This window comes from Sciurus carolinensis, chromosome 17, assembly GCF_902686445.1.
Source record: "Sciurus carolinensis chromosome 17, mSciCar1.2, whole genome shotgun sequence".
Lineage (NCBI taxonomy): Eukaryota > Metazoa > Chordata > Mammalia > Rodentia > Sciuridae > Sciurus > Sciurus carolinensis.
Genome location: NC_062229.1, coordinates 23,201,123 through 23,228,694, shown reverse-complemented (window position 1 = coordinate 23,228,694; position 27,572 = coordinate 23,201,123). Strand labels below are relative to the sequence as shown.

Here is a 27,572-nt window from a genome sequence, read left to right as displayed (position 1 = left end):
TGGAATCTGAATGTTGAATTATTTCTTTATACATCCTTGCATACTTTTTTTAAAAATCTGAACTAGAGGATCATACCTTGCATGTAACAGTTGTCCTGAAATTTTAAAATAAGTCTTGCCCAAGTTTCTGAGTGCATCAACTCTTGACTTCGTGCATGTCCATATCTAAGTTTTTCTATAGTAGATGTAAACTTTGCATGGTAGGCTTCCAGCAGCAAAGTTCTGAGGGTAGGGAGCATTTGAGAAAGAGAAACCTGACCTATTGTTGAAGTATAAAATAAGCAAAGGATAAGGCTAAGATTATATATTTTAATTTAGCACATGGGTTAGAGTTCAGGTTTCATTTTATAGACAAGGAACCATTACATTTTCAAATAGGAATGAGTTGACCTAATTAGCCATTTTTGCAAGTTCATTGTGGCAAGGATGGGTCCAACAGGAAATCATCTGGCTATTGCAACAATCCAAGTATTACCTGTTCAAAGAAAATGTAAAAAGCAAAGTCAGAGTGAAGTAAGGAAGAGAACAAAGATTGGCAATGAGTAATTAATGAAGTTGAGTAATGGGCAAAAAAAGGGTCATTTTATTTTTATGTTCTCCGTGATTAGAAAAAGACAAAGTTGCTGAGTACAGAGGCACATGATTGTAATCCTAGCTACTCTGGAGGCTGAGGAAGGAGGATCACAAGTTCGAGGTCAACCTGCGTGATTTAGTCAAACCCTGTTTCAAAAAAAAAGTTGGGAGGAGGGAGTGTAGCTAAGTAGATTTAGCTGATTTCCATCCCTGAGCAATACACACACTCACACAGACATGCAGAAATGTACACCTAAGTTTAATGTGTTTAGAAGTGTATGGGCTAGGTGTGGTGGCTCACACCTGTAATAACAGTGGCTTGGGAGGCTGAGGCAGGAGGATCACGGGTTTAAAAGGCAGCCTCAGCAACTTAGTGAGGCCCTAAGCTACTCAGTGAGACTTGGTCTCTAAAACATAAAAAAGGGCTAGGGAGGGGTTTGGTAGAGCACTTGCCTGGCATGTGTGAGGCCTTGGGTTCTATCCTCAGCACTGCATATAAATAAATACAGGTCCATTGACAACTAAAAAAATATTTTTTTAAAAAACAGGGTAGGCGGTAGCTAGGGATGTGGCTCAGTTGTAAAGTGCCTTTGGGTTCAATCCCTGATACCAAAAAATAAAAAATAAAGGAAAAAAGAAGTGTGTGTATGAACTGGGTGCGGTGGTGCATGCCTATGATTTCAGCTACTCAGGAAGCTGAGACAGGAGGATCACAAGTCTGAGGTCAGCCTAGGGAATTTAGTGACATCTTGTCTCAAAAAATAAAAAGGGGTTGCTAGGTGTGATGGCACACACCTGCAATCCCAGTGACCTGGGTGGCTGAGGCAAGATAGCAAGTTTGAGATCAGCCTTGGTAATTTATCAAGACCCTATCTCAAAAAAATTAGAGGCTGAGGCAGGAGGATTGCAAGTTGAGAGCAAGGCCCTAAGCAACTTAGTAAGACCCTGCCTCAAAATAAAAAAATAAGGGGCTGGGGAGATAGCTCAGTTGGTAGAGTGCTTGCCTTGCAAGCACAAAGCCCTGGGTTCGATCCCTAGTACTGCAAAATAAAAATAAAAAATAAGGGGCTGGGGTTGTGGCTCAGTGGTGGAATGCTTGCCTAGCATGTATGAGGCACTGGGTTTGATTCCTTGCACCACATATGAATAAAAATAAAGGTCCACTAACAAGAAAAATATATAAAATAAGGACTGGGGATGCAGCTCGGTAATGAAGTACCTCTGGGTTCAATCCCTAGAACCTCCAAGGGGGAGAAGAAAGACGTATACCTAGCATAGATCTGTTAATGGTTACAATTGTAATTAATACTCAGACCTCAAGGATGGTAAACATGTTGTTACTGACCTATATTCCCAGTCTATGTCTTTTTTTAAGATTGAACCCAGGGACAATTGACCTCTGAGTTATTATCCCCAGCCCTTTATTTTGAGACAGGGTTTCACTAATCCTTGTAATCCCACTCTCCTGAATTGCTGGGATTACAGGCATGTGTCAGTGCACCCAGCTACTCCACCCACTCACTGCCTTTTTTGTTGATGGGGTCATTATGTTGCAGAGGACTCCTGGGTTCAACTGATTTTACTGCCTCAGCCTCCTGAGAAGTTGGGATTACAGGCACATACCATGCCTGGCACCAAGAGGGTCTGTCTAGAGTAGGCCAGGTGCAGTGGCACACACCTGTAATCGCAAGGACTCAAGAGGCAGGATTACAAATTTGAGGCTAGACACAGCAATTTAGCGAGACCCAGTCTCAAAAACAGCTGGGGATGTGGCTCGGTGATAACACATCCCAGGGTTCAAATCTTAGTACCAAAAAAAAAAAAAAAAAAAAAAACTTAGGATCCTTCTACTTCAGCCTCCCCAGTTGCTGAGATTATAGTCGTATGCCACCACTTCTAGCCAGATAGGTTGACATATCCATTTCACCTTGCCAACATGAACCACATTTGTTTTTGGTCTCAGGGTACTAATAAATGGAGGTTGTTCCAGTCATCCTTGAGGCTGGGCTGCCATCAGAGCTTGTTTTGAGGAGATGATGCTGCCCTAGACAACGTTATTATAGTGTGGTTCAAGAAATTTACAAGGAAATGATTCCTTTTAAATTCATCAATAACTAGGCAAAGAGCAAGGGTTCAAGATCACTTTTATTATCAGAGCCTGCACCAGTTGGTTAACAATAGTAGGTAAGCTGGTATAATCTGAAAGCCACCCCCGCTTTAGGCATCCAACAGAATTCCTACAAACAAGATCAGAGACCAACTGGGATGTCTTGACATGCAGAGGAAGAGGCCTCCCATTCCCCTCCTCCCCACATATTTTCCAACAAGATTGTTATTTAGCCAAATGCAACTCAAACCCATAACAGCAACTAGTCATCTCCAATATCACTGATTCCCTCCCTAGCCCCAGAACAGGAAGCAGAGTTAAGAGGGGAGACTGACTCTTTTTATAAGAGAAACCTGGCTACATCCCAATGGAACAACGATGGTAAGGAAGCTGGTGCTGGAGGGTGGGGATGAGCAGGCACCAAAACAGGCCTGTGTAGAATTAAGGCAGCCCCATGCTCCTTGAATGGGAGGTATTCCCCTTGAGACCGTCACTTCTATGGGGCTAGATAAGGACTAACTGGTGATGATTCATCATTCCCTGTCCCTCAAATTAAAACATGATAAACCCAGAAAGTTTCACCTCCAAAATCCACCACGCTACCTCTTGAAAAACATTGTATACAGTCATTGGTATGCCAGGACCCACTCCTTCCTCCTAACATCCAGGGGCTCCTGCCCCCTGCCTACCCTGGGGTGGCCCATCCAACACTGATTTGATACTCCTTGGCTCATAAAATGACTTTTTTTTTTTTTTAATTAAAAGTTACCAGAGAGTATCAGAGTAATAGGACACTTAGTGGATATGTTCCTTCCCCATCCTATGGCGCCCACCTATCCCCACCCCTTACCCTGGATACCTACACTAAGACCTTCCAACCCAGGTCTGGGGTGGCCCAGTGGAAGCTGAAGTGCTTTCCTGACTGACTCCTACACCAGTCAACATCACAGGGAACGGGCGAGGAAGAGCAGGAAAACACCTCCCCCCGCAAATAGACTGCAATGCTCAGAGGCAGGTCTGGGAGGTTTAGCTTATATCTTGTAGCCAAGCCCGAGTCCAGTGCCCACTCACACCAGTATCTCAGTCCTTGACTTAATAGCAGCAGCCCCAGCGTGCAGTGCCTCCTGGGGGTGACGAGCTCCTAGCTCTGTCCCAAAACTCAACAGGTTTGCCTTTTCTTATCCTCCCCTTCCTTTTTCTCTTTTTTAATTAAAAGCTGAGGTAGTCCCTGGGATGATAAAACCCTACCTAGAATGGCAGTATTTTGACTTAATCCAACAGTAAAGTAAAAGTCTCCAGGAGTTAAAAAAAATAAAATAATTGATGAAGTTGAATAAATTAAGATACAGGTTATCCGGTAAAGACCTTTCCTTCCCAGGCTGTCTTTGGTATTTGGCCAGCAGCATTTGTTTGTGTTGCTTCTTTCCCTTCCTCCACCCCTTCCCTCAGAGAAGGTCAGAGCTCAGTAAGACCCCTGCTGCTTCATCCATCTGTGGGGAAAACAGATTGATGTGGAGCTGGGACTGCACTATGGCACAGCCTTGGCAGACAGTCCTGATGGGGAAAAAGGACATCTTACAGGGATAGAAGAGGTGCAGCCTCTTCTGGGCTCCAACCTGGGAGTGTGGGAGGTAGGTTTCAGGCACGGATGCCCCAGGCCTTCTCTCCAAATGTCACACAGCTGGCCCCTTTGCTCAAGTTTGTCTGCAGCAAACAGATGAAAGGGGGAAGGATGGAAGGAAGCTCGGGCTGCTGCTTTTTGATGCCAACACCTTCAGAGCTTCTTCAGACGACTATACATCTCCCGTTTACTCTTTTCCCCGGCCCAGGTCCGGCTCTTGGTGCGGAACTTCTTCAAGTCTTCTTTAAAGTCCTCATGGTGCATGGGTCGGTAGCTAGGGGGCTCACAGTGAGACTAAGGGAACAGGAGAGGATGAAGTTAGGGAACACCTACCCTACACTCTATCTGGCTCCCTCCCCTCCCAGAGCTGTGAGCTTGAAGCAGCAATGCAGATGCTGGTAGTGGGTTCTACCGGGGCCCTCTGCATGGCAGATTCCCAACATGTTCCCAGGCCCCTGGCAAGACACAGCCATGACCACCATGATAGATCCACTGGGCCAAATGGGGGTGGAAAACAGGCTCTTTAGAGAGCTCCTCTTACCTGGCATTTCAGGAAGAACTCCTTGTATCCCCCCTTCAGGACATAGAGCTCAGGGTAGTGGAGTTTGGGGTATTCATTACCAAGTCGATCTCTCTCTCTCACATACCGGCACCTAGTAAAAGGGAAGAAAGATCAAAGAAAGGTTATCTCTACCAATATAGAGAAACAAGATAATGCAATAAAAGCAGAGATGGTGGTGTATGAGCCTTAAGCTTATCTTTCCAGCCTTATTACATGTATTCTTAGAAACAAGGAGTACTAAACTATAAGTTCCTGACCATGTGAGAGCAGTGTAGAGTCAGTACTAGTAGACAGATGGTGTCTTCCCCAAGCCTCCTTTCTCCAATTTAAACATCTGAACCCGCCCAGCATCTCCATGGACACTGTGTGTGGTGCTGGCTTCTGAGCCAGCTTGCCTGGCATGCTCCTCCAGTCTCCTTCACTCATCTCTTATCTTAGTGGATTATCTGTACCCATGCCTTTGGAACAGGCTAGGCCTGTACCTGCCACAGGACACCTTTTTGCATTCAATACCTGGAGGGAACATTGAATGCTCTTCCCCTACTCCCCTCATCTGGCTGTTGGCTCCTTGCTGCCCCCACAGTCCTTCCTACATTTACCCTTATGTTAGCTCTTTCCTCACTCCACACCACTCTGGTCCCCTTGCTGTTCTTCCAATCTGCCTGGGATCTCCCACCTGTGGCCTTTTCTCTGAAGCACCTTCTAACATAATGCACAATTTATCTATTTGTTAGATTTGTCTGTCTCCTGTCTACTCTGCAATGAACTTTAGTCTTGCTCAAATTATCACCTTCTTATGGTTTATTATTATTATTATTTTGGTACTGGGGATTTTAGCAGGGGGGCTTTACCACTGAGTTACATCCCCCCCACTTTTTTTAAATTTTGAGACAGGATCTTGCTAAGTTGCTTGGGGCCTGGTTATACTGTTGAGGCTGGCCTTGTACTTGCAATTCTCCTGCCTCAGCCTCCTGAATTGTTGGGATCACAGATGTGCACAACTATGCTTGGCTAATTTTGTATTAATGAAGGGCAAAGGGACAGGGATATGGCTCAGTGCTTGCCGAGAAGGTGCAAGGTCCTCTGGGCCTGGTGGTACACATCTGTAATTGTAGCAATTTGGGAGGTCAAGGTAGGAGTATTATAAGATTACAAGTTCAACTCTAGCCTGGGTAACTTATTTTCTCACAATTAAAAAACAAAAAACCAAAAAACAGGTCTGGGGATGTGACTTAGTGGTAGAGCACTAGTCTAGCACGTGTGAAGTCCTAGATTCAATCCCTAGTACTACGAAAACAAATACACCCCAAAAGAATCTGGGATGTAGCTCAGTGGCAAGGTTCCCCTATGTTCAATCCCTAGTATTGAGGGTGAAAAAAAATCAAACAAAATAAAACAAAGTCCTTATCTTTAGGAGACAGATGCCAGAGAGACTTGGGAAGACTGCCAGGTGTGTCAAGTTCCTGTTTAGAGTTTGTGCACTCAAATATATCAGGTGAAGTCTATACAACTACAAACTTTTGAGCTTTGAAATAATTCAAAATAAATATGGTGGGCAGCTAGATTTTATCAGTGGTAGAGCATTTGTCCAGCATGTGTGAAGTCCTATATTTGATCTCTAGCAACAGAGCGGGGAAAAGAAACAACCACCTAGTGTCATGAGAATGTAGCCCTATCAGAATTTTAAAGGGGCTATCATAGTTGAACCTGAACTCTGTTCTACCTCTCTAACCATTTGTCCCTGTTTTCTTAGCACTTAATATGATCAACTTATCTCTCTCACCACTGTGACCTCTGCTGCAGCAGGGTCCTTGCTAATCCTGCTCACTGCTGTATCTTTACCAAACTGTGCTGTATTGCTATTTTTTTCTTTTTATGGCAGAGTCGGGGATTCAACCCAGGAATGCTCTACGAACTACATTCCCAGCCCTTTAAAAAATTTTTTCATTTTGAGAAGGGTCTCACTAAATTGCTGAGGCTGCCTCAAACTTGTGATCCTTCTGCCTCAATCTCCTTAGTCACTGGAATTATAGGCATGCACCACCACACCCAGATATTACTGGGTTTTTATTGCCTCAGATGAGGCCGGCCACATTCCAGGCTTCCAATTCTTTTTTACTGGTGGTGCTAGAGATTGAACCCACCCTCACACACACTAGCACTCCTATCATCAAGTGTTTTGAAGCATCATATTGTATTAGGTTGAGTAAGAACATCACACTTTTCTGTCACTTGCATAAACAACAACCACATGGTACTTGAAAAATGTCATGAGACCAGTAGCTACAGGTAGAACTAAAGAGAGTGGGAGAGCAGGGTGTGTTGGCCCACACCTGTAATACCAGAGATGTGGGAGGCTGAAGCAAAAGTATCGAAAGTTCCAGGCCAGTCTCAGCAACTTAGTGAGACCCTGTCTCAAAAGAAAAAAGAAAAAAAAAAAAAGGGCTGCAGATGTGACTCAGTGATTAAGCACTTTTGAGTTCAATCTCTGCTACCAAAAAGACAGGGGGAAGCTGGAAGAGCTAAAATTTGACTCAATATAAAGGATCAACAATAAGTCACTCAGGAAGAGATTGGATTCATGGGAAATATTGCATGGACACTAGCATCATTAACGGAGCAAGACTGGAGAAGTCTGAAAATTCTTTGCAACTGAAATTAGGTCAAGCCTATACATTACACTCCAGGAGGGTGTTCACAAAGTCGACTAGCTGCTAAACCAATTAAGAATTTAGAAAAAGGTTATAAATTAAATCCCAATTTATAAAATCATGGGATTTACATATTACATGTATAGGTTGAGTCATGGAAACAACTTGTCTGTGCAAGAGAATGCCTAATATGCTAAAATAGGGTTCAAGTGCGAGCCACACACCACCATGCCCCACAAAACCAACAGGGACTTCTGTCCTGGAGCCTCATTCTGTGCCGTACTCACATGCGGGGGCCTCTCTCAGAAGAAAACTCGCAATGGAATACAACGATGACACGCTTGCCATCTGTAGGTACAATGGGCTTCTTGAGTAAGTAGTCTTCAACCTCTTCTTCCATGTGCAAGTTCACTGCACCCTATAAAGGCACCAGATGCCATTAGCATCTCCATGTGTCATACTTGAAGTACTAGCTCAGTAGTGATCTTTAGGTTCATGAGACCAGTTTGTGATTTTGTAGGTCTCATGGCACAGTAGTCTACAAGTCACCTGGTCCTTGTATCTCAATGGAGCTTCATAGGCCTACCTACATTGACCATGTAGTAAGATATAAGGAGACTGGAAATGGATAATTTAAATTCTATTATATGACTTATGATGAATTTATGAGTAGTATATGGAAATTTAGAGATTTTTAAAAGTCATAAGATAGTAGCAAACACTCATATCCCCTTATCATATTTAAACACTATTTTAATTCCATTCTTCCTAGAAATATGTATCCCAATATGCCCCTCTACCAGGAAGCATGACTGAACTTTTACTTCAGAGGCCTGGTAAGGTACATGGGGGGATGTTGACAGATTAGTTGCTCATAGTCAGGAGCCTGAGTGTTTAAACATTTGTATCTTTGCCTCTTAGGCATCATGGAACCCCTATGGTTCCCCTGGATGGTCTACACATCAAGGAGTACCATCTGGAAACTGCCTTAATGGTGAGGGTATCAGGGACAAAATAGAGGGTGCATCTGCAGCTCAAGTGGTAGAGTGTGGAACAGACAAGGGAACATTTATTCAGTATTCTAGGAGTCAAGTGCCTTTCACGTCCACTTTGTTTTAAAATTGTCACAATTAGCATGTGAATGAAGCAGCCAAGCATTACTATTTCTCCTTTAAAAACCACAGATCTTAGAGCTGGGAGTGGTATTGCAGCTCTCAGTGGCTTGTGTGGCTGAGGCAGGAGAATTCCAAGTTCAAGGCCAGCTTCAGCAATTTGGTGAGGCCATAAGCAATTCATCAAGATCCTGCCTCTACATAAAATTCAAAAAAGGGCTGGGGATGTGGCTCAGTGGTTAAACATCCCTGGAGTCAATCCCTGGTACCAAAAAAAAAAAAATTAAAATTACAGATCTTGCCTATGGCTCCTTTTATGCTCTTGATAGCAAATCTCAAGAATCCATACCTTGATGTGGCCTCCCTCATATTCATATGGGTATCGGCAGTCAATGATAACAAACTCCTTAATGAGGCTGGCAAACTTGCCATTCAGAACAGAGGCCATCTGTGGAGAGAAAACTTAGGAAATCAACTTTACTGTTAGGAATAAGAAGATCTAAATATCCCATGTGGCAGGTTCCAAAAAGATGACTTACAATTTCTGGAGAAATGTATTTTAAATCCTGATGCTTCCCAGAAACTGTATGAAAGAGATAACCCTTAAAAAAAAAAAAAAAAAAAAAAAAAAAAAAAAAAAAGGTTATTTATGGAATCTGAAAGCTTTTAAATATTACATTTATACTGCTTTCTGGTAGGAGGCAGCTTTAATAAAACTTTAATTGAATAGTAAGTAGATGCTAAATATAATTCTCTTTTAGGCATTTCATTAACATCTTGAATTTAATTTTCACACAAACTAATATGGTACATTATTCCCAAGTTCAGACCTTATCTGAGCACTTTAAGGGCACTCAGTTGGTAGGCCAGATGTGAACAAGAAGCCTCAGGTAACTTCTGTTTCCTTCTGCTTTTGCTAGGAACCCTCATTTTAACCATAGTGTCAATGTCACAGAAACACAGGGAGAGGACTACTGCTTCACTCAACTGCTGAGCACTTGTGAGGCCTAGCATGGTGCTAGGCAGTGGGAATGGAAACAGGACTTGCCCCAGTCTCAAGGAGGAAGATGAGTACATCAGCATTCTTCAGTGCAACTGGCTGAAAGAACTCATCTATTCCCATGGTCACGCACAGCCACAAGACACATAACTAACAACTTCAATTCAAGTTGAAGGTGCTGCAAGTGAGGATACACCTGGGTCTTTGCTTATTCTTCCATTAAGACTCCTTCCTGTTCCTCCAAAACCCATCTGGCTGAAATACCAATAGCCCAGGATCATACCTCCCAAACCTGTAGCTGAGAAATCCTTTATTATTTACATAGTCATCACTTTCACCTCACTGATATTTACTCCAATCTTGTGGTACATGTGGTTCATGTTAGCTCTCCAAACACATGCTAAATTCTTTTAGGGAAGGAACTGGGAATCGATGCCTAACACAAGTACGTTAATAAATATTAGCTAAATTAACAAATAAGAGATTGATCTGGTAATCTTCAAGTCAAATGTGGCTCAACAAGCTAATGACATATTCCCTATCGTACCCTTATATTTCATTACAGCTTAAAGGCAGAGAACCTTCCCTCATGATGACCTGAAGGTCATCAGTTCCCTGAAGGTCTTTAGCCTCAAAGGTCATGCTTCTTTTGAGAAATAAAACAATTCAGTCTCTAATGACTCCCCCCCCACCCCCGCTTCCTGTAATAGTATGGACTGAACCCAGGGGTATGATACCACTGACCTACATCCCCGACTTTTAAATTTGATATGGGGTTCTTACTAAATTGCCCACGTCTGGAGCTTGCGATCTCCTGCCTCAGCCTCTGGAGCAGCTGGGATTATAGCCTTGTGCTACCACCACTTTCTGAGATAACCTTATAACATGCATACTTGTAGTGAGACTATAAGAAGCAGGTTTATTTCTGCTTTTGATGCTGTTTTTATGAGACACCCAGTTCCCAGAAGAGTCTGATCTTTAGGTTGGAGTCAAGGTAGATGGTGGGTGACTCCCTACTTGAACCCACTGATCGGCTCCCAGAGACCAACATGCACCTGATCATGAGAAACCAACTTAATTTCCCTAGCTTATATATTTTAAAAATGTCTCCTTGAAGGCACTCTAGAAACCACCCTGGGGATGCTGAAAGGCTGGGGGAGATCCTAGGTATCCCCCACCCTTGTATCCCTTAGCCATAGCAGCTCTGCTTGCAATTACCTTGGAAAAATCTCCTATAAGGTCCCTTGGGTCATTGTCCAAAATGTTCTCAATGGTCCCTTTTGGGGAAGACGCCAAGGATAAAGACTGGTGTAGAATCTGTAACAAATCAAAGATTGAAAATGAAGCCAGGGTTCTGACTAGAACTTCTGGAAACATTCACCTGGAGCATGACAAAGAGAAGATTTAAATGTTAAAAACCTCCACTGTTGCCCAGCTGTAATGAAGTACCCCAATTTTCACCACACTCGATGAGGGCTTAGTATGGAACTCGAATTCCCACTGTCTTCCAACAATGAGGGCTTCCCCCACTAGCACTGTCAATGAAGTCTGGGAACTTATACTTCTACTCCCACATTCCCTTGGATATCAGAGGGAGCCTGCTAAAACCAGTTTTATAGAGACCACGGCCTCATAACATATAAAACTCAAAATATGTAGGAGACAATTGAAAAAAATCACTGGTCATACCAAGAATCAGGAAAACCTCAACTTAAGAAAATAGTAGATGTTAAACACTAGGAGCATATGTTGGAATTATCTGATAAGGATTTTATTTGTTCTTGATTGGGGATTGAACCCAGGGGTTCTACATCCCTAGCCTTTTTTATTTTGAGGCAGCGTCTTGCTACGTTGCTTTGGCCCTCGTTGAATTGCTGAAGCTATCCTCAAACTTGTAATCCTCCTGCCTGGCGCCACCCAAGTTGCTGGGATTATAATCTGAGAAGGATTTTAAAGCAGTTATCTTGAGCTGGACTCAGTAGCACACACCTGTAATCCCAGCAGCTCGGGAGAGACTACAAGTTCAAAGCCAGCCTCAGCAACTTAGCATGGCCCTGTCTCTAAATAAAATATAAAAAGGGGCTGGGGATGTGCCTGGGTTCCCAATTCCTGGTACCAAAGGGGAAAAAAAAAAAGCAGTCACAGTCATCTTAAAAATGCTTCACTGGTGTGGCACATCCCTGTAATTGCAGGTACTTGGGAAGCTGAGCAGCTGAATCTCAGTTGAGGCCAACTTGAACTTATTGAGACCCTGTCTCAAAATGAAAACTATAAAGGACTAGAAGGTTCAGGGTGCAGCTCAGTTCTAGGGCACTTACCTAGCATGAGACCCTAGGCTTGATCCCCAATAGTTAGGGAGATTGGGGCAAAAAAGTCTCTGTGGATAATTATGAATACGGACACACTTGAAACAAATGAAAGCAAAACCAAAACCACAATCAGGTGTGCTCGTGCATGCCCGTAATCTCAGCTACTTGGGAGACTGAGGTAGGAGAATCACAAGTTTGGGAGCTGCCAAATGAAAATTTTAGAATTGAAAAACACTGTATCATTCTCCCAGGGAAAAAAAAAGAATCTGGACAACTAACCTCCTGGGTCTTCTCTGGACTAGCTACCACTTCGGAACTGGTTCCAGTCATGCTCTTCCTACGCTTTGTATTACCACGTGGAGATTCTTCTTGAGATCGTTCTGTTCTCTTCAACATTGACCGAGTGCTGGAGCTACACGGGGAAGGGGAGTCAAATGGCTTGCATCGATTGCCCTTAGGGAAAAAGAGACACATTCATCTTTCATTAAATATCTGTTATCATGAATGGCCATTAAATCAACAGCTTCCTAGGATGGTCAAAGTTTAATCCTGGCCTTACATGGTGATGCACACATATAATCCAGCTACCTAGTAGGCAGAGGTAGGAGGACTGAGTTAGAGCCCAGCGTGAGCAACACAGCAAGGTTCCATTACAAACTAAACCTAACCAACCCAACCCAACCCAACTGGGCACTGTGGCACATTTATAACCCTGTTGACTCAGGTGGGTGAGGCAGGGGGATTGCAAGTTCAAGGACAGCCTCAGCAACGTAACAAGGCCTTAAACAATTTAGTGAGACGCTGTCTCAAAATAAAAAGATGTAGCTCAGTGGTAAATCACCTTTGAGTTCAATCACCAGTACCAACAAAACAAAACAAACCCAACCCCAAATTAGTCAACAGACATTGTCAGTTCATCTGGCCCCAGCAACTTGTAGGGCCTGGCACATAGTAGGCACTGAGGACCTGGTACTGAATGAATATGTATTTAGCTGACACATGGTATGCATAGCAACCTACTATAATCCATAAATAGCCTCAAAGCTGTAGCCACCAAGCCTGGGTGGTGACACAGGCTTGTAATCCCAGCCAGTCAGGAAGCTGAAGCAGGATCACAAATTTGATGCCAGCCTCAGCACCTTCGTGACCCTGTCTCAAAAAAGGACTGGGAATATAGATCAGTGGTAAAGTGTCCTTGGGTTCAATTCCCCATACCACAAACAAACAAAACACTTACAACGTTTGTAGTTCTTCTCATGACAAGGGGAGCTGTCCAGAGGCTTGCCATGCATGATGACGTCTCCTCATCATTCTAAGAGAAAAAGTGATTTTAATTAGATCCAATAGAGATTAACATTAGTTTAAATGGTTTAGGTGTCATTATGCCTGAAGAATACCCAGGAGGCTCAGGCATCATCTCCAGTTTAAGGCCAGTCTGGGCACTTGGGGGAATCCTGTCTTAAAAAGGCCTGGGCTGTAGCTCAATGGCAGAGTACTTGCCTAGCATGTGCAAGCCCTTGGGTTCATTCCCCAGCCCTGCAAAACAAACCAACCACCAAAAGCAAACTGACTTGGATAGAAACTTTTTTTTTTTTTTTTTGATACTAGGGATAAATTAATCAGATATCTGAACAAAACAAAGTTATCTCCGATGAGGACATGTGAGGAGGTACACTCAGTTCTTTCAGCTTTATGCCACTTGGCAGCTAGTCATATGCTGTCCTTAATTCATGTCTCTTGCACAAGAATAGATTATTACCTCCTTCAGGGCAAGGAAGACCACATCAATGTCTTCTTTTGAATTCCTCACAGAATTTAGTCAGGCTAGGATCAGTCTCAAATCTTACCAAATAAAAGTATCAGCCAGCTCAATCCCTGGGGGAACTGTTCTTTTTCACTTGACTTCTTCAGGAGTGGTTAGAATAGGTAGGAACACACACACACAGTACCTTCAGATTCTCTCCATCGAGAAGGTCCATGAAGCCATCATCCTCATCAGACAAAGTAGCTTTCACAGGTGATGGAGGCATAAAAAGAGGAACAAAATTCCCTGTTTCACTGCTCTCTCTTTCATTTGAGGAAAGCTAGAAGACAAAATTCATGGGTTATAAAAAGGTGGAATGTTTTCTCTAATAAGCAGATGCTGATCCATAGTGGGAGTGGGTAGTTAAGAATGAAGGAATTTCAGATTATGTAGAGAGGAGTGAGGAGAGGGGTGGGGCAGTGGGGATGGGAAAGACCATAGAATGAAACAGACACTATTACCCTACATACATGCATGGAAAAAAAAAAAGTTAACCAATAAACAAAATTTGTGGGTTATAAATAAACGAGAGCTTGCTATTTGGTTTAAGCAAGAGGACTGCCAGTTTGAGGTCAGCCTTGGCAACTTAGCAAGACCCTGTCTCAAAATAAAAGAGCTAGGGCTGGGGATATAGTGCAGTTGGTAGAGTGCTTGCCTTGCAAGCACAAGGCCCTGAGTTCAATCCCCAGTATTGCAAAAAATAAAAATAAAAAATAAAAGAGCTGGGAATATACCCTCAGTGGAAAAGTGCTTGCCCACCATGTGCAAGACCCTGGATTTTTTGTCCAGTGTAAACAAAAAAATAAATATATAAATAAAACAAATAATACATAAAAATAAACAACAAAAACCACAAACAAATCATAAATCTACATGTAAAAACACCACTCATGGGCTGCAGAGATAGCTCAGCTAGTAGAGTGCTTGCCTTGCAAGTACAAGGCCCTGAGCTCAAACTCCTGTACCGCAAAAACAAAACAAAAAAAACCAAACAAACAAACAAAAAAATAAAAAACCCACACCACTCATTAAAACACTGCTAAAACTGAATTATTTCCTTTCTAGGTGATTTTCAAAGTCCCAGAAAAAACTTTAGTGATACACGTATTTTTTCTTCTTACTAACAAGGTGATCCCAATGCTATTCTTTAGTGGGTACCGGGAACTGAACCCAGGGGCATTTAACCACTAAGCCACATCCCCAGCTCTTTTCATTTATTATTTTTAGAGGGTCACACTAAGTTGCTGAGGTTGGTTTTGTACTTGGATCCTCCTCCCTCAGCCTCACAAACTGCTAGGATTACAGGAGTGTGCCACTGTATCTGGCTCCAAAGTTCAGTTCTTATAACCCTCAAAACCCAAATCCCCTTGGAGCATGAATGTGTTAGTTCTTTAGTGACCCTCCAGTTTTCTGAGTGGCTCACTCACTAAGAATCCTGCCTGCAACTAGCCTCCTCTGGATCTCATACTACATTGCTTTTTGTTTTTTTCCACAATATAAATCAAGTTTGGGCTACCTGTGGTCCTCCCTAAGTGTACCTGAGAATTCTGTGGGCAAAATGGAAATTTTTTAGCCAGCAGACCTCAGGGACAGTAAGTTTGTAAGTTTATTATGGAGTAGTACCTTCTGAAGATCACACTACTGCTACACCATCTTTTGTGAGGTATGTTCTGGGATCCCTAAGTGCAAATATGACATAGAAAAACAGCCAAATCTCTTGACAGGACCTGATTCTTTCCATACAGCTATTATAAGGAAAATGCATGAAGGCTGACTATAAAAAGAAATACCCTCTGACATATCAAAATCCAAACCAGTCCGATTAGCACTTGCTTTCTTCCAGTTTGCATCCATAGCATTAACAATTAGGGACCACCAGTGATCACAGGGAATCCTGGTGCTCTGTTCCAAGTACACACTAAATATATTTAGCCTTTTTTTTTTTTGGTACCAGGGATTGAACCCAGGGCACTTAACTACCGAGCCATATCACTGGCTCTTTTTTATTTTTTTGTTTTGTTTTGAGACAGGGCCTCACCAAGTTGTTGATGCTGGCTTTGAACTCACGATCCTTGTGCCTGAGCCTCCTGTACCATTAGGATTACAGGCATGTGCCACCACACCTGGCTAAGATATTTAGTTTCTGATACCCAACTCTCAGTGTTACTGTATACTTGGGAATGTAGAGATCTTTATTAAATCCTGGTCCCTGAGCTATTTGTGTCCTTTGGCTAATCACTCAAACTAATAGTACCTCCTAACCTGCCAAATGAGGTAATTCCAACCTCATTATAAGTATTACAGGCTTATAAAGATTCAAGACAAGAACATATAAAAGAGTGCTTTGTGAAAATCCTGGATAGAGGCAATACTGGCTGAACTGGAACTTCAGGCCACAAGCCACACCAGAAACATGCACTTTCAGGTTCAAGTTCCCAGGAAAACCCGGAAATCTAATGTGGTCACTTTGTTTAAATTGGGCCTCTTTAGTCTATAGATGCTGTCAGTTGACCCAATTCAAGTAAACAGTAGGAAACACTTTGCATATGTGTGTGTATGCATGTATGTCTGGTACTAGAGATTGGTCCGAAGGGCACTCAATCACTGAGCTATATCCCCGCCCTTTATATTGATCTTGTTAAGTTGCCCAGGTTGGTTTTGAATTTTTAATCTCCCAGCCTCAGTCTCCCAAACAGCTGGGACATGCCTGTACTACAGCACTTCCCCAACAGTAGGAAACTTCAGAATAACAATCTCTGCCTGGAAAATAGCCCTGAAAAATGTGGTCCCCCAAACTGCTAAGCAACCTGCAGGTGATGGGTTCACTGAACTCCACTTCACTCCACACACACCCACACACACACATTTTTGTTTGAGACAGGGGCTCACAAAACTGATCAGGCTGTCCTTGAATTTGTGATCTTCCTGCCTTAGCCTCCTGAATAGCTAAGATGACCATGCTTGGCATACTAGTTCTTAATAAACCAAGTAGAAGCAGCCAAGTACTCACTCCAAACAAATCACTCTTTGGGAAGTACCTTAGCACTTAGGATGTGTTATAAAAGAGCAAGTTTTAAGTAACGGATATAATCCCCAAATACCTATATTTAGAAAAATCACCCATGATGCTAGCTGATTATTTTCCCAGAATTATCAAGGCCTAATATTTCTTGCACAAGTCCACTAATGTACAATCTCCCATTCATACTTCTTGCAGTCTGTTCTCCAGACACAGAAAAAAAACATCGAAAATGTTTGGCAATCTAGTTTTTAAAGATAGAGTCGAGGGTGCTTGTTTTTTTTTTTTTTTTTTTTTAAATACTGGGGATTGAACCCAGGGGTCCTTACCACTCAGCCAGATTCCCAGTCCTTTTTATTTCAAGACAGGGTCTTGCCCAGTTGCTTAGGGCCTTACTAAGTTGCTGAGGCTGGTTTTGAACTAGCGATCCTTCTGCCTCAGCCTCCCATGTCTCTGAGATTACAAGTATGCATCACCATGCCCGGCAAGAGTGCTTCTTAATTCTCTCTTCCCCTTGGAAACTCCCCTATGAAAGCCAGAGCACATACCATCCGAGCTGGGGCAGAGTTCTGCCTCTGTGCGAAGAGATCTTTACTCTCCTCAAGTCCATGAGAGTGCAGGCAGCCACGAGATGCAGGTCTTATTGGCTTCTTAAACTCAAAGGCTTCCTGCAAGACAGTATAGTGGAGACATCTTCTACTGTCCACAATATACAGCTCTAGGGTCTCATCTATAATTGGAAAGCCAAGCAAAGGGGTGGGTACTGATCACCTTTACTGAATCTGTTTTAAGAGTCTTCATGGCTGTCAATAGCTAACTTCTAAAGGAGCATCTAATGTTGGAAGTGTACTTGCCTAGCATGTATAAAACCCTGGGTTCAATCCCAACATCACAAAGAAAATACAAATTAAGCAGCACCTTTTCTGTATCCTACTTTATTTCCTAATGTAGTATTTGCAAAAAATAGAAAACCCTACAAATGATAAGCAAAATCACAAACTTTCTAAAATCTAAAGCCATGGTATTGTAGCATAATTGTCTCTGAGAAGAAGTCTAAACTTTATACCTAGGACTTATATTTTCTACCTCTTCCTACCACTGAGACAATTTTTTCCTCCTAAAATTATTACTGTATTCCAGGTGGGTGTAGTGGTACATGCCTATAATCCCGGTGACTTGGGAGGCTCAGGAAGGAGGATTGCAAATTTGTGGCCAGCCTCAGCAATTTAGCCAGGTCCTAAACAAATTATTGAGACCCTGTCTCAAAATAAAAAAGCCTAGGGATGTACTTCTGTGGTTCAATCTCCAGCACACACACACAAAAAAACCCCAAAAATAAAAAGGGCTGGGGTGTGGCTCAGGGGTAAAACACCCCTGGGTTCGATCCCCAGCATAACCCCACCCAAAAGAGAACTTGTTATTAAGTGCTAAAAGCAGTAACAGCTAATATCACAGTTGTTATCATTGCCAACAAAGCACTCAATGCTTTTTGTGCATTAACTCGTTTAACCAAGTACTACCTGATTGTCTCCCCTTTCACAGATGAGGAAACTGGGCCTTAAAGTTTAAATGGTATGTATGACCAAGATACTGAAGTCAGGCAGGACAACTTAAGGAAGCATTTTAACCACCACCTGTGCCGTTGTCCCTCCAGAACAAAGTTCCAGGTAGGCAAACCCTATGAGAAGCCAGGTCTGGTGAACCAGGTTTCAGTAGTTTAAGCCTGGTAGAAAGCACTACACAGAGGCAAAGTACTGCTGCAAGCACTCAAGGCAGGAACCCATTTCCATATTCTTCCTCCTGATATACTCTAAGTTGACAAACAGAATTATCAGTAGACTTCATGGAGGTAGTTGTTTCTACACTAAATTTTCAAGATCATAAGGATCATGAACTGTGGCTTTTTATCAGGGAAAGGAAAAGTGGAGAAAATAAAATAAGGAAATAGAGAAGGGTGACAAAGTTAAGTCAATTCACTCAGATGTTTTGGGTACTCATCCTGTGTTCAGGGCAACCAGTTAGGTCTACGAAAACCAGGCCTCAGGGGCTGGGGTTGTAACTCAAGTGGTAGAGCACTTGCCTAGCATGTGTGCTGCACTGGGTTTGATTCTTACTGAGCACTGCATATAAATAAATGAATAAAGGTTCATCAACAACTAAAAATTTATATAAAATAATTTAAAAAAAGAAAAAGAAAACTAGTCCAGGGTACTGGGTTTTTGGATGAATAAGCACAAGATCACTCCCTAAGCCTCTATTTCAGTTACTAAGCGTCCCTAGAACTTGTTGGCCCCAATCTTCCAAATACTTGAGCTTACACTTATCCCAGGGTCAGAGCAAAGAGGAAGGCCTGGGAAGACTGTTCTAAATAAACTATTAATGGATCTAATTAGTCTCAAGAGTTACCATCTGAGCAACATCTACCACTTGCCAACTACCGTTTTAAATTCTCCACATATGTAATTTTACTTAATCCCTTCAATGGTATGAGAAGGTATCACTACTATTATGTTACCTAAAAAGAAACCAAGAAGTCTTAAAAAAAAAAAAAAAAAAGAAAGTTGCCAAAGTCACAAAGTTAGGAAGAAGCAAGATTCAAGTCCAGATTTCTCTAATTCCATACACTACACCTGATTTTGAACAAGTTATTTGCCCAGAACACAGCCCAGTCATTTCTCTTGTTAGATGCTGACATTTGCAGGTTTCACCTCTATCTGTAGTTAGTACATTGATGCCACACTCACATTTTCCTTGTTTTCATCCTGGTCGATGAGTTGAAAGATGTCATGGTCAAGAGAATCGGAATGGCTTCTTTTCAGAGCTGGGCTACATCCCAAGAGCTTCTGCTATTGAAGTAAAAAAGTTAAACAAAGAAAATAAAGAAATACTCAATGGAAAATTCAGTTCTTAAAAGAATTGAAATGGGGGTGAAGGCTGCCAACTCCTCACCCTGCAGTAGGTAACAGGGCTCTATCTCACACTACACAGAAGGTCCCACTACTGGGCTTTATACCTGACCTTACAAGGTTTACAGCCTCCCGAGCAAGTATTACACTGCCATATCAACCCCAAAATAACATTTCCATAAAAAGAATCCTTCTTGGTTTGATAAAACAGAGATAGAGGACAAGGTTCTCAAGAGGCAGTCTTGTTGAAATTGCTGTAGACAATGTCTTGAGTGCTTATGAGACTACAGAAAAGCATTATTCACTTTCTAAATTGAGGTCTAATATGAAAGTTAAGCTGACAGCTAGGGGATAGGTAACAGGTTTCAGTCTGAAATAATGGAACTTACAGGTAGGGAATTTATTCTCCTCATGGGATTTTCAAGGCTGAAATGAAATCAGAAGGTAAATGATGAGAATAAAGCAAAGAAAGTGGCATTCATGATAGCAAATGCATACATATATCTATTTTTATGTGGTGCTGAGGATGGAACCCTGTGACTCACATGCTAGGCAAGCTCTCTACTACTGAGCCATAACTCCAGCCCCCAAAACTGGGACTTCTCTTAAAATATACACATTCCCTTAAGGCTTTAATGCTAGAGGGGAGAGCAAGGGTTTAAGTGAGACCCAAACAGAACACCTAAATTTCAGCTAAAATAAAGGAGGGCAAGTTCAGAAAACTGCTGACAAAAGCTCATTGTCTTTTTTCTTTATTTTTATAAATTTTATTTTAGTTGTAGGTGGACACAACACCTTTATTTTTATGTGGTGCCAAGGATCGAACCCAGGGCCCCACACATGCTAGGCAAGCACACTATCACTCAGCCACAACCCCAGCCCCCCAAAACTCATTTGATCCAGGTGTCTTACTAGGAACAGCTAACCCTAAGGCTCTTGTCTATAGTATAAAAAACTTCAATAAAAATGTTTTTATGGGTTGGGGATATAGGTAGAATGCTTGTCTCCCAAGCAGAAGGCCCTGGGCTCAATCCCCAGCACCACCAAAAGAAAAAAAAAAAAAATCTAACCAGTTGGGCCTGGGGCTCCCACCTATAATCCCAGTGGCTCTGGAGGCTGAGGCAGGAGGATCACAAGTTCAAAGCCAGCCTCAGCAAAAGAAAAGTGCTAAGCAACTCAGTGAGATCCTGTCTCTAAACAAATTTAAAAAACAGGGCCAGGGATATGGCTCAATGGTTGAGTGTCCCTGAGTTCAATCCCCAATTACCACCCCCCCAATTTTTTTTTTTTCTAGGCCAGGTGTGCTGGTGGGAGCCTGTAATCCCAACAATTTGGGAGGCTGAGGCAGGAAGACTGCAAGTTTGAGGCCAGCCTCAGCAATTCTGCAAGGCCATCAGCAACTTAATAAGACCCTGTCTCAAAACTAAAAAGTGCCAGGGAAGGGATGGGGTATGGCTCAGTGGTAGTGTGCTCGTCTAGCATGTGTGAGACCCTGGGTCCTATCCTTAGCACCACACAAAAATAAAAAAAGATATTGTGTTCACTTACAACTAAAAAATATATTAAAAAAAAAAAAAAGTGCCAGGAATGTGGCTCAGTAGCTAAGCACCCCTGGATCCAATCCTGGTACCAAAAAGAAAAAAGAAAGAAAAAGAAAGAGAACAGTGAATACATACTTTTCTTTACTGTCTAACGGCCCAGGAGAATCTAGACAGAAACCTGTGGGAAATAAAATTTTTTTTTTCAGGAAACAATGCACAAAACACTATTTTGTTGTTAAAATAATTTGTAGTATATTCACTAATCCTTTTCTCCTACTTGCAAATACTATTGAGAGGAGTAAGACCCAAGGAGAGAGATGGTAAAGGTGGCACAGACCTCTAATCTCAGTCACTCAGGAGGCTGACGGAGCAAGATGGCAAGTTTAAGACGAGTATGAGCAAAGACCAGTCTGAGCAATCTAGGGAGACCCTGTCTCAAAGTAAAAGTAAAAAGGGCTGAGGGTGTAGTTCAGTGGTAGAGCACTCCTGGATTCAATCCTTAGTGTGGGGAGCTGTGATTTTGGTTGTTCAGATAGAGGTGACCCACACAATCTTTTGAGTTCCAACCAAGGAAAGGATAGAACACTTTCCTGGAATACTTTATGTTTCAAGTATTTTATGTCATCAACTCACATGTCTATTTCGAGGCATGAAAAATACAATCTTTATTCACATAACATTCAAGGTCAAGTACTTGCTGCCTTTAACAAAATACTAAGTAAGGCCTCCATATCACCACAAGCAGCAGGATTAACACACTGCTCAGCATTATTTATGTCAGCAACTGTGCTCCTGACTGATATTCTTTCTTGCCTCAAGGCCACAAATGAGAATCCTATTCCATTTTGTTTTGTTTCTGCAATACTAAGAATGGAACCTAGGGTGTTTTACCACTGAGCAATATCCCCAGCCCTTTTATCTAGAAAAAGGGTCTCATTAAATTTTACAGGTTGGTCTCAAACTTGTGATCCTCCTGCCTCAGTCTCCCAAGTTGCTGGGATTACAGGTGTGTACCACTGCACCTGGTCTATCTCCAGTTCTTAAGAAACCTATACATTCTTCATTTTAATACTTTTCCTCTTGTGGTTCTCTAACTGGAAGCATCCACACCCCAAATACTCTTATTGGTGCAATCCTGCAATAACATGTATTTATGAAGTAGAATAATATGCACAGGCACATTTCCTCAAGGCAGGAATGGTTTCATTATACTCACCCTTGTTTGTCTTAATTTTTTTATTGGTACATTATAATGATACATAATAGTAGGATTCATCGTGACATTTTCACACATGCATAAAATAATTTGGTCAATTTCACTCCCCAGTAATTTCCTTTCCCCTTCCTCCCCCAGTTTCCTTAATCTACTCTACTGATCTCCCTATTTTCATGAAATGGCCTTTTCCTTTTTTTTTTTTTTTTTTTTTTTTTTGGTGGTACTGGGGATCGAACTCAGGGCCTTGTGATTGCGAGGGAAGCACTCTACCAGCTGAGCTATCTCCCCAGGCCCCCTTTTCCTTTTTCCTCTCTAACTCCCACATGAGAAAATATACAACCCTTGACTTTCTGAGTCTGGTTCTTACTTCTCTTAACATAATCCTCAATTTCCATCCATTTCCCTATAAATGATATGACTTTGTTCTTTATGGTTGAATAAAACTCCACCGTGTGGCTGTCTCTCTTCTCCCCTGAATATGTATTCCTTTTATTACTCCAAAGGCAGCTCTCTTGAGAATGCCCCTATTCTTCTTGAACATGTACCTACTTTTCTAAATAAACCTGTCTATAGTTGGGTAAGGTGGTGCACGCCTGTAATCCCAGCAGCTTGAGAGGTTGAGGCAGGAGGATCGTGAGTTCAAAGCCAGCGCTAAGCAACTCAGTAAGACCCCATCAATAAATAAAACACAAAATAGGGACGGGGAATGCCGAGTTGAATCCCTATTACCAAAAAAACAAACCCCAAAAAGAACCAAACAAAAAAACCCTGTCTATGTCTTTGAAAGGAAAAAAATTAAAATCCCAACATGTGTATATATACATTTTCTTTATCCATTCATCTATTGATGGTTACCTAGGCTGGTTCTATAAGTTATTGTGAATTGTGCTGCAAAAACTACAGTGTGTGTATGTGTAAAATACATGTATATACATATATACACACACTATACATAAATATATATATATGTCACTGTATCACTATAGTATATTAACTTTAATTCTTTAAGATATACCAAGGAATGGTATAGCTGGGTCATATGGTGGTTCCATTCCATTTCTACTATTTATGAAACTCCACACTGTAAAGATGGGAAGCTGGAAAATACACTGTATTTAAAATTTTTTGATTCCCCCTCACATTAATGGTTATACTAATTAATAATTCCACTAACAGTGTATTAATTAGTCCCTTTTCTCCACATCCTCACCAGTATTTATTGTTTACATTCTTGATAACTGTCATTCTGACTCTTAATTTAACCCAGGTTTTTTGTCACTAATAGTTGGCATAGTGAATTTTACTCATCCTTCATGAGCAAACACATCACTGCCTTGAAGAAACCAGACACTAGTTTCTCTTAAACTGCCACAGGGGCTTCTTTACTGTTCTGAAGTGTTTGTCACCCAAAGTCAAGACTTCTGTCCTCTCTTAACTACTCACCAAAGTTGCTGGGTGAAAGGATGTTTCAGGAAATTCCCACTACTGCTTCCCACACAGCAGACACTTCATACATGTTAGAAACCAAAGAATACCTGAGTCAGTTGATTCAGAGGAACCCATTCTCTGTAGACTGCTGTTGTTCCTCACCTCCAGTGGCTGCTCATATTCACTGGAATATAAAAGGTCACATAAAGGAAATGGGACATTAAGCAGCCAGGCTGCCTCCAACCATCACCACTTCTAAGCCAGGACACAATCCTTCCTTTGCCACCCAGAATATCTGGTTAGCACTTGAGAAAAGGAAAAGAATGGGTGAGGTTGGCTCTGAGCCACGTTGTAGGATATACTGAATATGGTGAACACTGGGATATTTTCCCAAATGAAAGTTTATGTTCGAGATACTGTGCTAAAAATAAAAGTAGGGATGAACTGGGCAGGGGTCCATGCTTTTCACAGGTTAGGGAAACTGTAAGTTCTATGTAATTAGAAAATAAGATGCCCAAGATTGTGAGAAAAGCAGCTTTGCCAGAAAACATTGTGGGGCGCATTTTTACTTCTTGTTCTAAGTCAAAGTCCAGAGAACTTTCCAGTATGGAAAGTTTAGTAAAAAAGCCTGGCCTTAGAAAAGCAGAGGGGGGTGAACAGCAGGAACGTGCAGGGGGCAAGGGAGTGCCACGATCCTGCGCAAATTGGGGGAAGGAAAATGCGAAGTCCCTTTGTTGAGAAGGAACAAAGCTCGCAGGAAACCAAGATCCTGCGCGGTGGTTCAGGAAAGGGTGGAAGTGAGGCCGGAGGAGGTCTGATTCTCCTCGTGGGGGAAGATCCCAAAGAGCTTCCCGGAACAGGGACTGGAGAGCTGGGAGCAATTCAAAGGAGTGAGAAGGTGGGAAGTCGGGGACCCAGAGGGCTGCTCGGCTGAGGGCATCCCTGGCAGTCCCGCCCGCCTCTCCGCCAACATTCTGCCGGGGAGGTGCGCATGGCGGCCCCGGCCCGGCCCCGAGCGGAGCGCCGGGCCGCAGATCCCGCCCTCCCCCGCCCGGCCTCCCAGGGGCGCCTCTCTCCGGCCTCCTCACCTTCCCAGTCCCCGCAGCTGGTCCATGGTGACCGTCAGGTTGGTGACAGGAGACAGCCCACCCGGGGCCGGCGCGCCGAACAGCGCTTTCGCGACGGGCTGCGGCGCGGGCGGGGGACTGCAGGCGAAGAGCAGGCGACGGCGGTGCGGGGGCTCGGGGCCCAGCTCCATGGCGGCCCCCGGTCTCCTAGTGCTCCCGCTCCGTCTCCCTCCGCCGCGCCTGCCCGCCCGCCCCGCCCGCACCGGCCTCGGCCGCGCGCTCCGCCGCCGGCGCCCGCGGGTCAAACACAAACACGACCCCGCGGTTCAGGGATGCGGCTGCCGCGGGCAAGCGGCGCGGACGGGCGGGCGTCTGGACCCGGCAGGCGCCAGCCACAGCACGGGTGCTTCCCTAACACCCCGCGAGGCCGGCAGGCGGGCGGGCGCCGGCAACCTGAAGATTAAATCCAAACAAACCCTTGGGGTCGAGAAGTGGGAGCGGACGAGAGCCGCGAGGCAACGGCCCGGACCCACACTCTCTTCGCTCTTCTCTCACCCCCTTGCCCAGTCCCGGGTCGAGAGAACTAAACTAAGCCCCAGCTCCCTCCCAGGCTGTCTCTGCCGAAGTGGCTTTCGCGGTAATAGCGGGTCACTGGGGACCACTGCTGCTCCGCCCTCTCCTAGTTGGCGCCAAACAGAATCCACCAATCAGCAAGTAACTTATTTTCTTCACTTCTGAGTGGCATCCAAGATGAACCAATGAGGGGAAAGAGAAAGCGCCTCGCGGGACTCTGCTAGGCCACCCGCTCCCAGAAGGGGTGGGGCCTTAGCAGATGGGCGGGGTCGAAGCTGGAGGGGGCGTAAAGGTCAATGAAACTCCCAGCAGGACCTGCGAAATTCTGGTGAAGCCGGAGAGGCCCTCCTGTCCCGGTGCGCGCCGGGAAGCGTAGTTCCGGAGACCTCAAGTGGCCGCCTACCCGAGAACCCTTTTCCCCTATTCCCGCCCCAGTCCTCAGACTAGGGAAGCCAAAGCCAAGACGGTCCTCACAGTCTGGGCGTTGCTGCTAGCTGAGCAGCGCTATGGGTTACTCTTTTCTGCCCCAGGCCTCCAGGCTCCGGCTTTATAAGGAGGAGGGAACAGAGTAACCTCAGCACGAGACCCTGGTAGTCAGTGCCTCTGTGCACTGACAGCTCCGCTGGCGCGTAGTCAGTGCGGACCTGAGTTCTCGATGTGGCCCACGCCCTCCCCGCAGCAGCATTCGATCTCACGGATGCTCTTGAGTCTTCTTTTCCACCGGCTCTTATCCGCTGGGAGCTGCTAGGGAACAGTACTTGTGAACAGGTATCAGCCACTGATCCAAGTGAGCTACCTGTACTAATTCATTTAACCCTTAAAACTCAGAGAAATTAACCTTTCCAGTTTACAGTATTGTTCATAGCCCCTGCGGTAGTGGTGGCTTCTAGAATGATAAAAGATAGACGTAGGTACAGTTGTGTGCCTACGTCTGTAAAAGGACTTAGCTTTGGACAGCATTTTAAAAGCAAACATAATTTACTTATTAAGACCACACAGGGGCTGGGGATGTAGCTCAGTTGGTAGAGTGCTTGCCTTGCACAGTTATTTTAGGTGACTTTAAGTGCCTGCTGGAGATTATGACCATTACCTCTACTTAAATGCTTGCCTGCCATGCATGAGGCCTTGGATTTGATCCCCAGCACCACATGAAAAAAAAAAAGCAATTTAAAAAATTTGCGGGCTGGGGAAATAATCAACTGGTAGCTCAGCAAGCACAAGGCCCTGAGTTCGATCCCCAGTACTGCAAAAATAAATAAATAAATAAATAAAAATTAAAAACTTGCTTTCAAAGGTTTGTATTCTACAAATAATATAATTATAGTCTTAGAAAATACAGATAAGTAGAAGGATGTTGACCAAATTATATTGTTATATTGTGTGCATGTCTGAATATGTAACAGCAAATCCCTCTTCTATGTATAATTATAATGCACCAATAAAAATATGGTAAAAAGCCTGATGTGGTGGCACAAACCTGTAATCACAGCTATTCAGGAGGTTGAGGTAGGAGGATTATAAGTTTTGAGACCCTGCCTCACAATAAAAAGTAAAAAGGGCTGAAGATGTAGCTCAGTGGTAAAACACCCCTCAGTTCAATCCCTAACATAAAGCACACACAGGACATTTCCTGAATGGGAAGTGGGTTAACATACCATAACATTTCCATTAGAAAACAGAAATACTGGAATGAAAACTTGGTGTCAAGTTGTCGTCAGAGAATCATTGTTTTGTTTCCTTTTTAAAGGCTGTAGTTGTGGGGGGGGGGGGGCACTTGTTTAGCATGCTTAAAGCTCTGGGTTCCATCCCTAGCACTGGAAAAAATAAAAACATTATAAAACATAAAAGGCTTCCTGAAGTGGGTTTTTGTTTATTTTGTGCTGGGGACTGGGATTGAACATTGAACGCAGAGGTTCATGCATGCTAAGCACATTCTCTATCAGTGAACTCTATAAACCCCCAGCGCCTGACTGAAGTGTTGAGGGTGGTGATTCATATATTGTTTGAGGATGTCTTTATTTGTGAAATGGGAGGAAAAAGGTATATACCGATCTAACCAAATCCTTTTCCAGGACTTTTGTCT

General features: G+C 43.3%; 1 protein-coding gene across 4 annotated transcripts; it reads right to left on the bottom strand.

Moving 5' to 3' along the window:
• Positions 1–2,700: 2,700 nt before the first annotated feature.
• Positions 2,701–25,525, bottom strand: Cdc25a (cell division cycle 25A). 4 transcript variants are annotated; one of them, XM_047532364.1, is made up of 15 exons: positions 24,938–25,525; positions 23,957–24,033; positions 21,341–21,383; positions 20,054–20,090; positions 19,503–19,604; positions 17,307–17,426; positions 13,885–14,019; positions 13,173–13,247; positions 12,215–12,388; positions 10,845–10,943; positions 9,166–9,228; positions 8,976–9,074; positions 7,802–7,932; positions 4,843–4,954; positions 2,701–4,595 (listed from the first exon to the last, which is right to left on the bottom strand). In XM_047532364.1, the coding sequence occupies exons 1-15, from the start codon at positions 25,105–25,107 to the stop codon at positions 4,455–4,457; spliced, it is 1,578 nt and encodes a 525-aa protein (XP_047388320.1). In that variant the 5' UTR covers positions 25,108–25,525; the 3' UTR covers positions 2,701–4,454. The 4 variants fall into 4 exon arrangements, with proteins under 4 accessions (XP_047388320.1, XP_047388321.1, XP_047388322.1 ...); XM_047532365.1 differs by having other exon boundaries at positions 19,503–19,601; XM_047532366.1 differs by lacking the exon at positions 17,307–17,426.
• Between the last annotated feature and the right edge of the window lie 2,047 nt (positions 25,526–27,572).